The following is a 13123-nucleotide window of genomic DNA, read 5'->3' as shown; positions in this document are numbered from 1 at the left end:
GACGAATGACAAGTTTACCCACTTCTTAATCTTGGCATTGACGTTCTCACTGGGTCAGGGCCTGCTTCTCAGCTTAAGGTTCTTATGAGCACTTCCATTGTTATTTGTGCTTATTTGTGAGGTGAGACGAGTCGAATGAGGTGACAATTGTCGACTCGCTCCCATTTGATTAACATTAGTCGTCTCACGTCACTCGAGGTTAGAGCGACTAGTCTCGACTCACATACCGCGCAGAATAAGCACATTTGCCAAAGTTGCCGTTTTCGCATTCGTATATCGTGTGGCAGGTATGACATTATGCCCAGGGAAGTCAAGGAAATTTCCATTACTAAAGATCATGGAACTGACAGGGAATCAAACCCAGACACCTTCAGCATAGCTTTGCTTTAAAGCCGCGGACTCTAACCCCTCGGCTAAAGAAGTTCATCCGCTTCTCCTGGCCTATTGCAGAGACAATCAGACACTTGTGAACAAAATTATACAATGAAAACTATTGGCAGGGCGACGTTGATTAACACGTAAAAGAATAACAATAACAAAAAATTGGGCAACACTTCTATGCTTAATAACTTTTTTCACAAGCACTTTGCACAACCCACCGTATAATGCTTTTCTGGGCAGTTCAGTCCATATCTCATGTTTCAAGAAATTGTCATCAGACATCTGAATAAGTTTGAGGAACGCAATTCGATTACCTTGTTATCGTTTATCTTTCCTTAACTTCCAAAGGATCATATTCTTTTACTTATACGATACACTCTCGCAAACCCAACCCATGGATGTTCCGGTGTGGGAAATTCTAGAACAAACCCAACTGCACCAGGACCAGGACGTGATACTTTAGCAGACTTAGTTCCGGCGGCTGTAGCCCTGTGCCGATGGGTTGGTGACCTGGACAACGATGTTGTTGAAGTCCAGCTGCTTCAACATCTCCTTGGTCTCCGGGTCGACTTCGATGATGTCCTGCTCCAGGGCGGACACTTCCGGCACGTAGTTGTCTCTGCGCTCACGTTCCTCCTCCTGCAGCTTGATGGAGATACCACGGACCTGGGAGTGGCGCAGGCGCTTCATCAGATGTGTCACGAAACTGAAAGATTAGAAGGGGATAACGATTAAATGAACGGTCTGATATTTCGATTATCTCTGTTAGACTACTATGGGTATCGACTTAGTTCTATAATGAACTTTCCAAGTCACTAAAATGTGACTTGCTACCTACCCTGCGAACTTGAATAAACAGCAATGCACTATTGCAATAACATGACAACGGAAAAGCTCCAGAATCATGTTAAAAAAAGTTTTGATAAAAAAAAACTTGTTTTACTTCACTATACTCCAGATAAAAGATAGTTTCAACACTTCACATTACAATATTCATGTTTTGAAATGCGATTTGGATTTGAACACCGTGCATTGGTCCTCCATAATACGACGGATGCCCTATGGATAAGGTTACTAGACGTACTCTCGTTAAAGTATTCTTTTCCGCAAAACGGGCTCAAGTCTGGACAAAACATTGAAAAGGGCTCAAGAGGTATTGCGCCTTTTTTTCGGAAACGTTGCTCTTGAGTCCACTTTAGCCCGCCCACGCAAACTAACACCACTATCAGGAAGATAGATTCTTCCTCATAGTGGTATTGATGAGCATGAACGAATTTAATTTGGCTCTACAGCGACTGGAAAAGTGATTGTTTACCAATATCGACGTGCCTTTTTTTAATGTTTGTTTGGAAGTGTGCTCCTTTCTAGATATTAATGATGATTAAACAACAAATACAAAGGGATCCATCGATTTTCAACATCTACTAGCTAAGCTGTATGATCAGCTCAATAATGAATAGAAAGAATTTATACGCTTATTTATCACACCAAATATAGAAATGAGTGAACTTATGGTAAAACTTTTGATAAACAATCATCTAATCATTGCTTTTCACTTGAAAACTGTTGAGGTGATTTGCTTACAACAGCTTTTGTTCAAGCAATGTTTCTAAAAACATCGTTTGGACGATCCAATAGATGAATTAATGGGTTTAGCTTTTTAAACTTTGTATCAAAAAAAAAAAAACAATAACAAATTATTAAAATCATCAAACTTGCATCTTTTATAATATTTTACCAAGTTATTAGACAAACTTATATTGAAAACAATGCTTTTCAAATACAAGGTTCAAAAATTAACTCTTTTCAGTTCCTCTGGTTTCCTCACAAACAAAATATTTTACCAATATTATTACCCTTAAGTAAAATTCCCTGCCTTTACCTGACCTTCCAGATCAAAAATCAAAATCCCCGACTTTCCAGGTAGTTGACACCCTGCTAAAGAGGATCTATCCACCAAAAAATAGAGCATGTTGTTCTTATTGAAATATATAACTACGTTTTATTCCATAGGCCATAGGTTCCCAAACTTTTAGATGCGCGACCCACCCAGCCATCAGGCGTCTTCTTCGCGACCCACCAAAGACAAATTATTGAAAAAATGAGTTCTTTATTGTACTTCATGGTCTTTCGATACTGTGTCTATGATCAATGACATGGCGTGATAAACATACTCAAAATCAATTGAAACTTTCAGAGTTTGAGAAAAATTAAATATTTGAAATTCATTAGTTTTCATTCTTCTCTCAACGCCGAAATGAACTAATTTCAAATGAGAGGTAAATAGATATTCAAAAATAAAAATAATGTATAAATTTAAAAGATTAACAATCATAAACAACAGTAAAAGTTCTGGCCTGAAAAATAAATAATTTTTGACATAACTTCAGAACAACCTAAAGAACGTAATAATAATTCTAGCATGATATCAGTATTATCGTTTTCAACTTTGCCGAGCTGGAAATTTTAATAAAACAGTCTTTAATTACCACCGCTTCAACTTCAAAATGGTAAAAATGTTTACAATTTTTCGTAACATCAAATTTACGAGTTTTTTTTTGTTGAAATTTCAAAATTTGCTGTTCACATCTTTTAAAATACATCAACATTGTTCATCTGGAATTTGTTTCGACATAACGACTTTGACAGTTAAGATTAAGATAAATGTTCAAAGAAAATTTTGATCATTAGTATTCACTGTCCTAAATACCTCATCACTGCAAGAAACAGTTGAAATTAAATGAAGATAAAAACTTTAATGAAGTAGCTAAAGATCGAGAAACATTCAAAACGTAGAAAATAGATAAACAAAAATACGATTTTTTTTCGCGACCCACCAGACACTAGCTCACGACCCCCCTGGGGGTCGCGACCCACAGTTTGGGAAACTATGCCATAGGCCAATCTAGTGGTACATTACAACCATTGGTATCGGCACCCTATTTCAATTTAAAATCCAGAACTGCCCAACCTTTTTTTTTATTTACTTGAAACACATCAACAGGCAAATTGTACCCCAATGATGTCTAGAATATATGTAAAACAATCAGAAGACAAAAACTTAACCTGCCTGTTGATGTGTTTCAAATAAATAAAATAAATAAAAAAGATGGTTCTTCTAATGATTCTTTGAGTTACACGCCGCTCCACCTTAAATCAGCTAATAATGTGCCAAAAAGTTGAAGCACATTCAACATTTCGATGGTTTTGGAAGGAGAACAAACATTGAAAGGCTTCCTGCAAGCCTCCAAGCAAGCAATCAGTGATTTGATTGCGACACTTGCTTGATTATGGATCATAAACATTAAACAAAACTTCGCATTCGGATTGCACTCTCGATTCAAATCACCCGAAAATGAGTAAACACATGGAGATGTTGACTACGCTAAAAGTCGTCCCGTGCCATGGGCCTGTGTTTATTAGTTCGGATATGTAGCTCAAAGATTTATAACGAAACAAAATATACTTTTTAGCAATGAGGAAGTCATGTCCGTGTTACAATATTATTCTCGGCGCCGAGCAAAATCAGCACTGCTGGTCTGTTGCCAAATCATTCCATTCCGCTTATCTCTCTATAAAGGATCACTAGTGGTGACCAATGGGATAAATTTTCAACGCGAAGCGCTGTTTGGTTCTCAAGTCTTGTGCTCTTAAAAATTTGAGGTGTGGCTTGGTTTTATAATCAACTTAATGCTTCCAGTGGACGATTTGCACCACACGCTATGTCTAAACCAGCAGATTATGAAAATCGAATGTATCTCGGATTTTTTTTCCCGCTAGAATTCAGTAATTGGTTTATGTTTTCATAATCGGAAGGTTTTAAATTATCCCATAGGTAAAATTTTGATTTTTTTTTCCACTTTTTAGCTATTTTTTCATATACAGCCTATGAAAATCAATGAAAATCACGTTTTCCTACACATTTCAGCCCATACAAAATGTATGGGAAAAATTTCACCGATGGAATATTTTGAAACCTTCCGATTATGAAATTATAGACCAAATCAAGACCAACAATGAAAAGGCCTCAAGTCCAAAATGTAAACAAATCGGTTTTCCTACTGATTTTAATGTATTGGAGCCTATTCTTACTAAAACATACAAAAGTCATTTAAAAAACTGCATAAACATACAAGTCATTTAAAAAACTGCATAAAAGTTGAATAAATTACATTTTTTCAAAAGGCTCCATCTCATTTTTCGCTAACCAGAGTATTCATCGCAAATGCAACCTTATTTCATAATCAATTTAGAATGATTTTCAAAAGGCCACATCTGAAGATGATGAAAAAATAAGCCACAACTAGAAGGCCTCAACACATGTTAGAGTAAACAAAGGCGTCAACTCACTGACCTCATCAGCGTCGGCCGGCGTCTATGGGCACAAATCAAAAGGGCTCCATAGCTTTTAGTGAAATAAAAGCCTCATTTCCTTCAAGCTTTTTTTCAGTAGAATTTTTGGCTAAAATGATAGTAATGAATATTCATTGCTATATATCAATTTGTTGAGCGACTTTCTGGACAACAAAAAAGACACACAATGCTTATATTTATAACTAGTGGTCCCGGCAAACTTCGTCTTGCCATCAAGTAGGCTGATGGAAAATGTCAAGAAATAATATACAAAATGATACCTTAGTCTTCTCCCGTTTTCCCCATTATTCCGGAGACTTTTCGGAACTTTTTCCTCGCACGAACACGTCGCATCCCTTGTGGAGGGCAACAGTGAAAAACTTGCGTCAATCCGATGACCCGTTCTCGAGCCATTTCGTGACATACAAACACCACTCCATTTTTATTTATATAGATAGATAGAAGATAGATATAAAATTGAATTTTTGTATGACAAAACAAGATTGCGTTTTTCTCTTTGTTTACTTTTTGGAGATGAGGCCTTTTGAATTGTTAGTCTTTAAATAGGGTGCAGAGCTACTTGGGCACTTCCAAGATTCACTTTGTCATGGGGGGTTTTCTGGACCGAATTGTCTGAAACTGTGCAATAAGAAGCATTTCGATATGATGCATATTGTGGCCAAATATGAGCTCAGTAGCTTTCAAAAAACACCACTGCCGAAGAGAATCAAAAGTGCCAAGAATAGGATCAGGCTCCCTACTGATATGTAGCGGGAAAAATCCGAGATATATCCGATCTTTATAATCTGCTGGTTTAGACATAGCGTGCACCACACTAGACAACGGACTAGCATGCAACGCCCATTGGTACAGTTGAAATACATTCCTGACGAGTTTTTCGAACTGAAGCGGGAATCGCTCCACCCTCCTTGACTCGATGCGTCCAAATGCTTGGTAACACTAACCGAACGACCACGAAGCCCACTTAGAAGTTAAGTATAATAGAATAAAATAAAAGGAAAAAGTGGACATGGTTATACTATATTTTAAAATGGTAAAACATTCAATGGTCCAGATATGAGTCGAATATTCGTTGGGCAGCCCTGTTCTAATCCTTCAAGTTTCTCTTGAAGCAAATAAGTTTAGAGTGAAGATCAACAGAAGCCACATGTATTGTTGCTCAATAACAATATAATTAAACATAATGACTTTCTACAACTTATTTTTAGAGTTTGAGAGATTATTTTAGAATTAGAGCAAGTTCGTTCAAACGATAATTTACCCGGTGACCATCATGTATTCCCCTATTTGGGACCACCATGAATTTATATCTAACTGATATGAACCATTTTTCGCACCTGTTCTAATAATTGCCTTTTTCAAACATTTTTTTTTTTTGGTTTTGTAGAATGGGCAAATGAACATTTCTGTAGAAAATTTACCTCATAAACGACACTCAACTGGAACTGGAACACTTACCAGCTTGACATTCAAAAGTCCGGCTTTCTAGTGTAAATATGTTTTATCCTGGACTGAACAAATCACGATGCGTTTGGATAACGGCTTAGCCACATTTTTTCACTCAAACGGTTTTGTGCAATAAAATGGATATATTCTGTCACTGATTATTAGTATTACTGATTCAAAATTATTTCCCTGATGGTGGCAGAAGTTCCTTGGGAAGTCCATTTTTTCTAGAATAATTTAAATTCCCTGATTAATTCCAGATAGTAAACACCCTGTAGTTGAAAATGATGATAATTTTGTTCAAAACAAATTTTTTCAATAGACTTTTTAGCGATCGACCTAAAACAGTGACCCTCACTAAAAAGTGATTCGCTATCAGCCCTGCAATATTGGACATTGAAACTTTTTTTGGCTGATCTGAAGTGCGATTCCCCGGTAGTCGACACCCTACTCTATTAGACTTACCCAGCGATCTTGTTGCGCAGGGGCTTCGTTGGAATGATGGCCACTTCTTCGACGATCCGCTTGTTCGTGTGGAAATCCATCGTCAACCGGGTGTAGTATTTCTCAATAATGACCTTAGAGGCCTTCTTGACGGTCTTGGTACGAACGCGACCCTAGAGGGAAAACAGGAAAAAATTCCATTAGCATTCTTGAATCGAATCATTCCATCAGTAATCCATTTCGTACGGCTTTTCTCCGGCAGTGTTCCGATATTCCCACATAACCTAATCAATCGTGGGACAAAATTCGAGTCCCGGCAGAACTCTCAGCTCCCTGTCAAAAAGCAGCTTCACAAACAAACCATACAACACTAAATATTTTCCCATTTTCTGCAAATTTCCCCGAGAAAATTCAACGATTTGTCGGAACACTGCCTTCTCCTACGTTTTATATACCGTTTCATGTATTCTAAGCCACAAAACACCGAAAAATTCAATTATTTACCATTTTGATTCAAGTTTCGCTGCTGTCGTTCACTACGAAAACGTGAGGAAAAGAAATCGGTGACGTCACGTCCTTCCGATGCTAAATTCTGACAGCTGTCAGTGGGCAGAGCTGCCAACAGGACGGGCCTAAAACTGTCAGCTTGTGGTGGGTGGCCCAGCGGTTGGGTGGTTTACGGTTTGGGCTTTGGCTTTGTGCACTAGTGTGAACGAGGCTGATTGTGATGTGCACACCGGGAAAACATCATTTCAAAATAATGATTGATTTTGATTTTCTTTATTGCTTTCAGCTAGAGTGCCTGTAAACAAGAGTGACGGCTTGTTCCAGTTTTGACGTAATGGGAAGTAGGGTGTTTTATGTATTTGGACAGAGCGTTACGCGTATATAATATGGCTATCTTCATTAGAATTATTCTCTTTGGCGATTGAACAAAAGTGATTTTCTTTCCTCACCAAATGAAACATCAATAGAAAGAATTTGATCACCATTCTTTCTCGTATGGAGGAAATAGCAGGACTCAACCCACAAAACAAAGCCCTAGCGCATTGAAAAGATTTCAGGGGAGAGAAATTGATCGACATTTCTTCTCGCTCATAAATAGAAAAAATACAACATAATTCTGAATAAATAAATATATCCTTAGATCATGAAATGGGGGTTCGAGATGGAAGAAGTCATTTCATTATAAAAATTCTCGCGTAACTTTTCAAAACGGCCTATCTAACAATTCACACATTTCGAGTAAATCAAGCTTGAAGCACAGACAAACAGACGTAACACTTAGAACAAATCGCGATCAAAATCATAGTCATGAGGACATGTACGCCCAATGCTCAAATCGGTGTGTTTGGCCGATGGACCAACAGATGGCGGTAGTGTGTAAACGTCAAACGCGAACAAAACGATGCGAGCGCTGCGGGTGGTGGATTGGCCACTTACCATATATTTGAATCGACCGTTAAAAAGGTGGTCGATGGACATTGGTGAGAGTGTTACGTATGTTTGTCTGTACTTGAAGGTTGTGAAAATATATTTTGAAACTGTATCAAAATGAAACAATTTTTCCCCACTATGTTGCTTGTAGTGGGAAGCAGTGTAATAGAGTTCAACGTAAGACATGAAATTTTGTCAATTCATTTGGAAATTACACTGAAATCTATGAAAACATCAAATAGGACGTTTTGACCAAAAATATGTACATAGGATAAATCACATAGGTCGTTCTGTTTCAACAATTGTTAAATTGGACATTCACTTCGGTCATTTTTTTTTCAGTTATAGTAACATCGGACATTTTGATTTGAGCACACAGCAAGCATGTTTTATTTCATTTTGTATCCACGTGCGTTGAACTGCTTCAACATTTAAGTTGAACTGCTAATTTTGTTGCGGTGTGATAATCGCAGGCACCAGCTGTGCTTTGTTTTGATTCATTTGAAGAAGGGACGAATGACCTTCGGGTTAAAGTCTCTCACAAACAACAACAATTTGATTCATTCAGTGCCACGCCGTCACTTTTTCCCCTCCGTCTATGTGTCCTATGTAACAACAGAAAGAGGGGAAACGTTGAGCCACAGACAAACAGACGTCACACTCTCATTATTGTCCATCGACCACCTTTCAACGTCACACTCTCATCATTGTCCATCGACCACCTTTTAAACGGTAGATTCAAAAATATTGTAGGTGGCCAATCCACCACCTGTAGCGCTCGCGTCGTTTTTGTTCATGTTTGACGTTTACACACTACCGCCATCTGTTGGCCTATCGGCCAAACACACCGATTTTAGCATTGGGCGTATATGTCATCGTGACTATGATTTTGATCGAGATTCGTTCTTAGTGTTACGTCTGTTTGTCTGTGGTTGAGCTGTATTTGGGTTCTCTGGTATTTGCTTTCTCGCTGTTTCTATCCTAATCATCCTTCCGTTTCAATGCTGGTTTTGCCCACACTTGTTCGTGTGTGAGTTATCCACTGCACGACGGGTGGTGACGACTGTGTTGCATTCGGTACCAGCCGTCGACGCAAACAAGAAATAGCGGTGGGAAATGATGACGATGACGGCGCCGTCGATTGTGTTGTAGGAAACCAATGCCAAACAAATATAAATACATACAGCTTCTCCGCTCTTCGGTGAATGATTGCTCTGCAAATATATGTGCGCAAGTCACGCATGCACGTTGCTCGTGTTGCTGCCGTGAAGCATATGTATATGCTTCATCTACCATGGATCTGAATCGGATTGATACAATAAGATCACAGACAAACAGACGTAACACTTAGAACAAATCTCGATCAAAATCATAGTCACGAAGACATATACGCCCAATGCTAAAATCGGTGTGTTTGGCAAACAGGCCAACAGATGGGCGGTAGTGTGTAAACGTCAACCACGAACAAAAACGACGCGAGCGCTGCAGGTGGCGGATTAGCCACCTACAATATTTTTGAATTAACCGTTAAAAAGGTGGTCGATGGACAATGATGAGAGTCCCGCATAGCAAAAAACAGCTTGTCTTATATTAAAAACAGTAAACTTCTTCTATCTGAAATAGTTAATGTACCACAAACAGTTGTTTTGATGTAATACAACATGGATCTCAAAATACTTTATTATTTGAAACTGTTTAAGCAACCCATACCAAACAGTAACAGAATACCATACTGTTCAGAATTCGTTCAACAATTTGGAGATGTCATTCTAAAAGAAATGGTGGAAATATTTCGCTACTATTCGGCAAATGGGTTTTGTTTGATTTTGTGCAGATTACTAACACATGTACATTTAACTTTATTTTACCAATGCTTAACAATTTGGCGAATAGTTACATATTTTGGTATTTGTGAACGATATAGATTTACAAATTATCTTCGTTTCATAATAACTCTAAATAAATGTTCTTGATTTTAGGGGTTCACACTGGTAATAAAAAAATGCTTTTTTGTACATCTTAGCCAAAAGAGCTAAACAACCTGGACGCAGTAATACAAATTTGCAAAAATTTCACTTTTTTAATCGAAAGAGGAATATTCATTTTTTCACTTATTTGTAAAATTGCAACCGCTGTGTGAAGCTTTTTGAGCGTGTAATTTTTCCGTGAGTTTATTTTTGTTTTGTTTTCGGTTCCAAAGTGAAATAGATTCAGAAGTCCAGTGGAAGTTAAACAAGTTAAGTTCGCTTTAGACAGATGCATGAAGCAATCCAGTTAACGGAATTATTCCAGCAGCACCTCGAAGCACACCCGGATGATCCCTGAAGTCTCAAGCGGATGATTCCTGAAATTCCTCCTGTGTCGAATGTGACGGCTCGCCTTCATACCTTCCTCCTGGTGAATGTCGATCCAGAAGCACCACTAGGATTTTCCCGTAATGTCCCGTATGTTTCAATACCGACCACATGCTCGGCAGGTGGCGTCCAGTAGTAGATGTTTTCGAGCGGCGAAGTGCGGCATCCGTTGGGATGCCGGCGAAAGAAAAGAGGATTACACGGAAGCCTCCGATGTTCCAGATTAATCACTAATCAACCGATGGATACTGAATGTTGTATAAGTGTACAGCAGTAGAAAATATAATGGTACAGTATGAAGCGGACTCATATAAAAGTGTGTAAATAAATTATTTATTTAAATTGCTCGCATGAGAAGAAAAATAAAGAAAATCGTAGCCATAATACAGGTTCCGAAAAATCCAACTAGAAACCAGCTGTGAGAAGAGAATGGGAATAATCATGTTTAACAATGTGTGTTTTAATTGTACCTTTTATAAGAAACAATGAAACAAGAAAAAATGTGTTCACATACTTCCTTGTTTCATTTTTCTCTTATATATTCAATTTGATTTGCATATTCATGTCTTACAATAAATAATCACAACATGACAATACAGTATAGTGTAAAAATACGTTAAAGAACCGTAACTTAATAATTACACATACGTTATTTGTTTTTCTAATAAATATATGGTTGAACTGTTCCTCAACTGTTTGTCGTATGATGAATTTAGCAAAAAATGGATAATAAAGCTACCGTTTGAAAAATTGTCGATCGAAAATTTTGTTCGAGAAAATCGACGATTCTGAATGGTTACATAACTTAACCGCCTATTCCCCACATTGTTATTTTCCTATTTACTGTTTGCCGAATTGTGAAAACCGTTTTACGTAGGGGTGATATATTGTTATTTAGCAAATTATTCAAAATGGTTCAGATACTGTTGGAAATGGTTTAGGAAGCTATGGGAAACAGTACCGATACGGTTCATATTTATTCGGGGTGTGACGTCTGTTTGTCTGTGATAAGATCATGATGCTCAATATCATTTCCCTACATGCACTCAATACGCTGATAACATGAAAAGAGAACTGGCAGCTGAGCGAATGCTGATCCAATCCAGCGTAAGCCTAAAACATGATTTGGCAAAAAGACCAAAATACAGTTTTGTGTACCTCGTTCTCTTTTTGTTATTTGAGCGTATTCAATATTGCGATCTTTCAGAAGCCTTCGTAGTAGTACATCGGGTAAGTTCAGAGTAAAATATTAATGGCACAAATGCTAAAGCCCCAAGCACAATGTGAGCGGCAGCGCGGTACAACCAAAGACAAATTAAAGACCCCGATGTCCCTTGCAGTTGCCCAAAATTTTATGGCTCATAAGGTAATCTAGAATGCCGTTCAAAGTGTACTGCGATCTGTCAAACTTGGGTACCTTTTGCACTACCGAGGGACCAAATGCAGTACTAGAAGTGGTACCCAATTTGAGCCCGAGTGCGACGGACCTGGTACAACGGCAGAACGGCAAGCCCATCTTGAGCTACACTCTACTTGTCAAGTCAATGTTGAAAAGGATTTAGTCAACATGGGATTGATAATTAAAGTGTAGATCAAGATGGTCATGCCGTTTTGCCGTTGTACCGCGTTGCCATACACATTGTGCTTGGGGCCTAAGTCTCTTCTTCCATTGTCAAAACCGATGTGCATCATACACAATGCCCGATTTTTTCGGAAAAATATCGCGGATGTCGACAACACCGGCAGCAGGAACAGTAGCGGATGTTCAGAATGTGAACCAGATAAGCTGAGTCCAACAGTCGTAAAAAACGCCCTGGGCTTCAACCGTGGAAGCGCTTCGGGAAAATACAACAACATTTATGCTGCACCTAAATTTAACCCCCGTGCGCTGACAAATTCCCTACATGCCGCTCAGCTGGATCCTTTTGGCCGCTTTGGGATTTTATACCTACATGTGCGCTATATTTTGGAAAACGAATATGTGTTGCAATAAATAAGTTTATTGTAGTAAACGAACGGTATTGGATATAAATTAACATCCATCCGCTACTGCAATGGTTACAAGAATAAATTCACACGCTTCCTATCACCCAATCCTTCTCAACCCGAAACTCACACACAAACGCAACACGAAGTACATTGCAAATCTCCCGTTCTTATTCCGCATCATCCAATTCCAATACAGTTGCATTCTTTTGAAGCCGATGCAAACTTTCGTTCAGTTTTTACCTCTCTGGCATGTTCACACACTGATTCCAATTAGTGAGCTCAGTTAGCATGTTCAAGTTTATTCGAACACACACAAAAGGAAAACTAGTAATATTATTTAACATTCGTACCATGACTACCATGTGTAGTCATGGTAGAATGTTAAATAATATTACTAGTGTCGTAACCGGCTTAAGCTAGTTCCGGCTTACAGAACTCTTCGTCGAAGTAGTGCTGCTGCAATTAATTGATGCCGACGGACAGAGGGCGATGCCACTCGCTTACTCATCCGGACATCGAACCACCGCTTACCAAACCGGCTGCAGTGAGGGAAACTTTTAAAAATCTCACTGCTGTCCAGCTGCGGATGGCCGCTTGCTTGAAGCTCTTCCGCTTTGGTCCTGGCCCTGGTCCTGCTGCTGCTGCTACTACTGCACTGTTCTGCTTCCGTCAATCAACTGACTCGCACACACACTTAG

The 13123-nt window shown here is 38.6% G+C and overlaps 1 protein-coding gene across 1 annotated transcript; it reads right to left on the bottom strand.

The window, feature by feature from the left end:
• Window positions 1–686: 686 nt before the first annotated feature.
• On the bottom strand, window positions 687–7303 carry LOC110680939 (40S ribosomal protein S17). Its single transcript, XM_021856721.1, has 3 exons — window positions 7150–7303; window positions 6667–6818; window positions 687–1087 (listed from the first exon to the last, which is right to left on the bottom strand). Exons 1-3 carry the CDS (start codon window positions 7150–7152, stop codon window positions 850–852), a joined length of 393 nt encoding a protein of 130 aa, XP_021712413.1. The 5' UTR covers window positions 7153–7303; the 3' UTR covers window positions 687–849.
• Window positions 7304–13123: the final 5820 nt, after the last annotated feature.

Source organism: Aedes aegypti, unplaced genomic scaffold (genome assembly GCF_002204515.2).
Source record: "Aedes aegypti strain LVP_AGWG unplaced genomic scaffold, AaegL5.0 Primary Assembly AGWG_AaegL5_hic_scaff_2124_PBJ_arrow, whole genome shotgun sequence".
In the NCBI taxonomy this organism is placed as follows: domain Eukaryota; kingdom Metazoa; phylum Arthropoda; class Insecta; order Diptera; family Culicidae; genus Aedes; species Aedes aegypti.
The sequence above is the reverse complement of the archived record's forward strand: the minus strand, read 5'-3'. Positions and strand labels throughout refer to the sequence as shown.

Bases quoted from the DNA above. Each gene is read 5' to 3' on its own strand.
- LOC110680939 (XM_021856721.1), bottom strand. The intron at 1,088-6,666 runs GTAAGTCTAATA...CTAATCTTTCAG, and splicing joins CTGCGCAACAAGATCGCTGG to TTTCGTGACACATCTGATGA.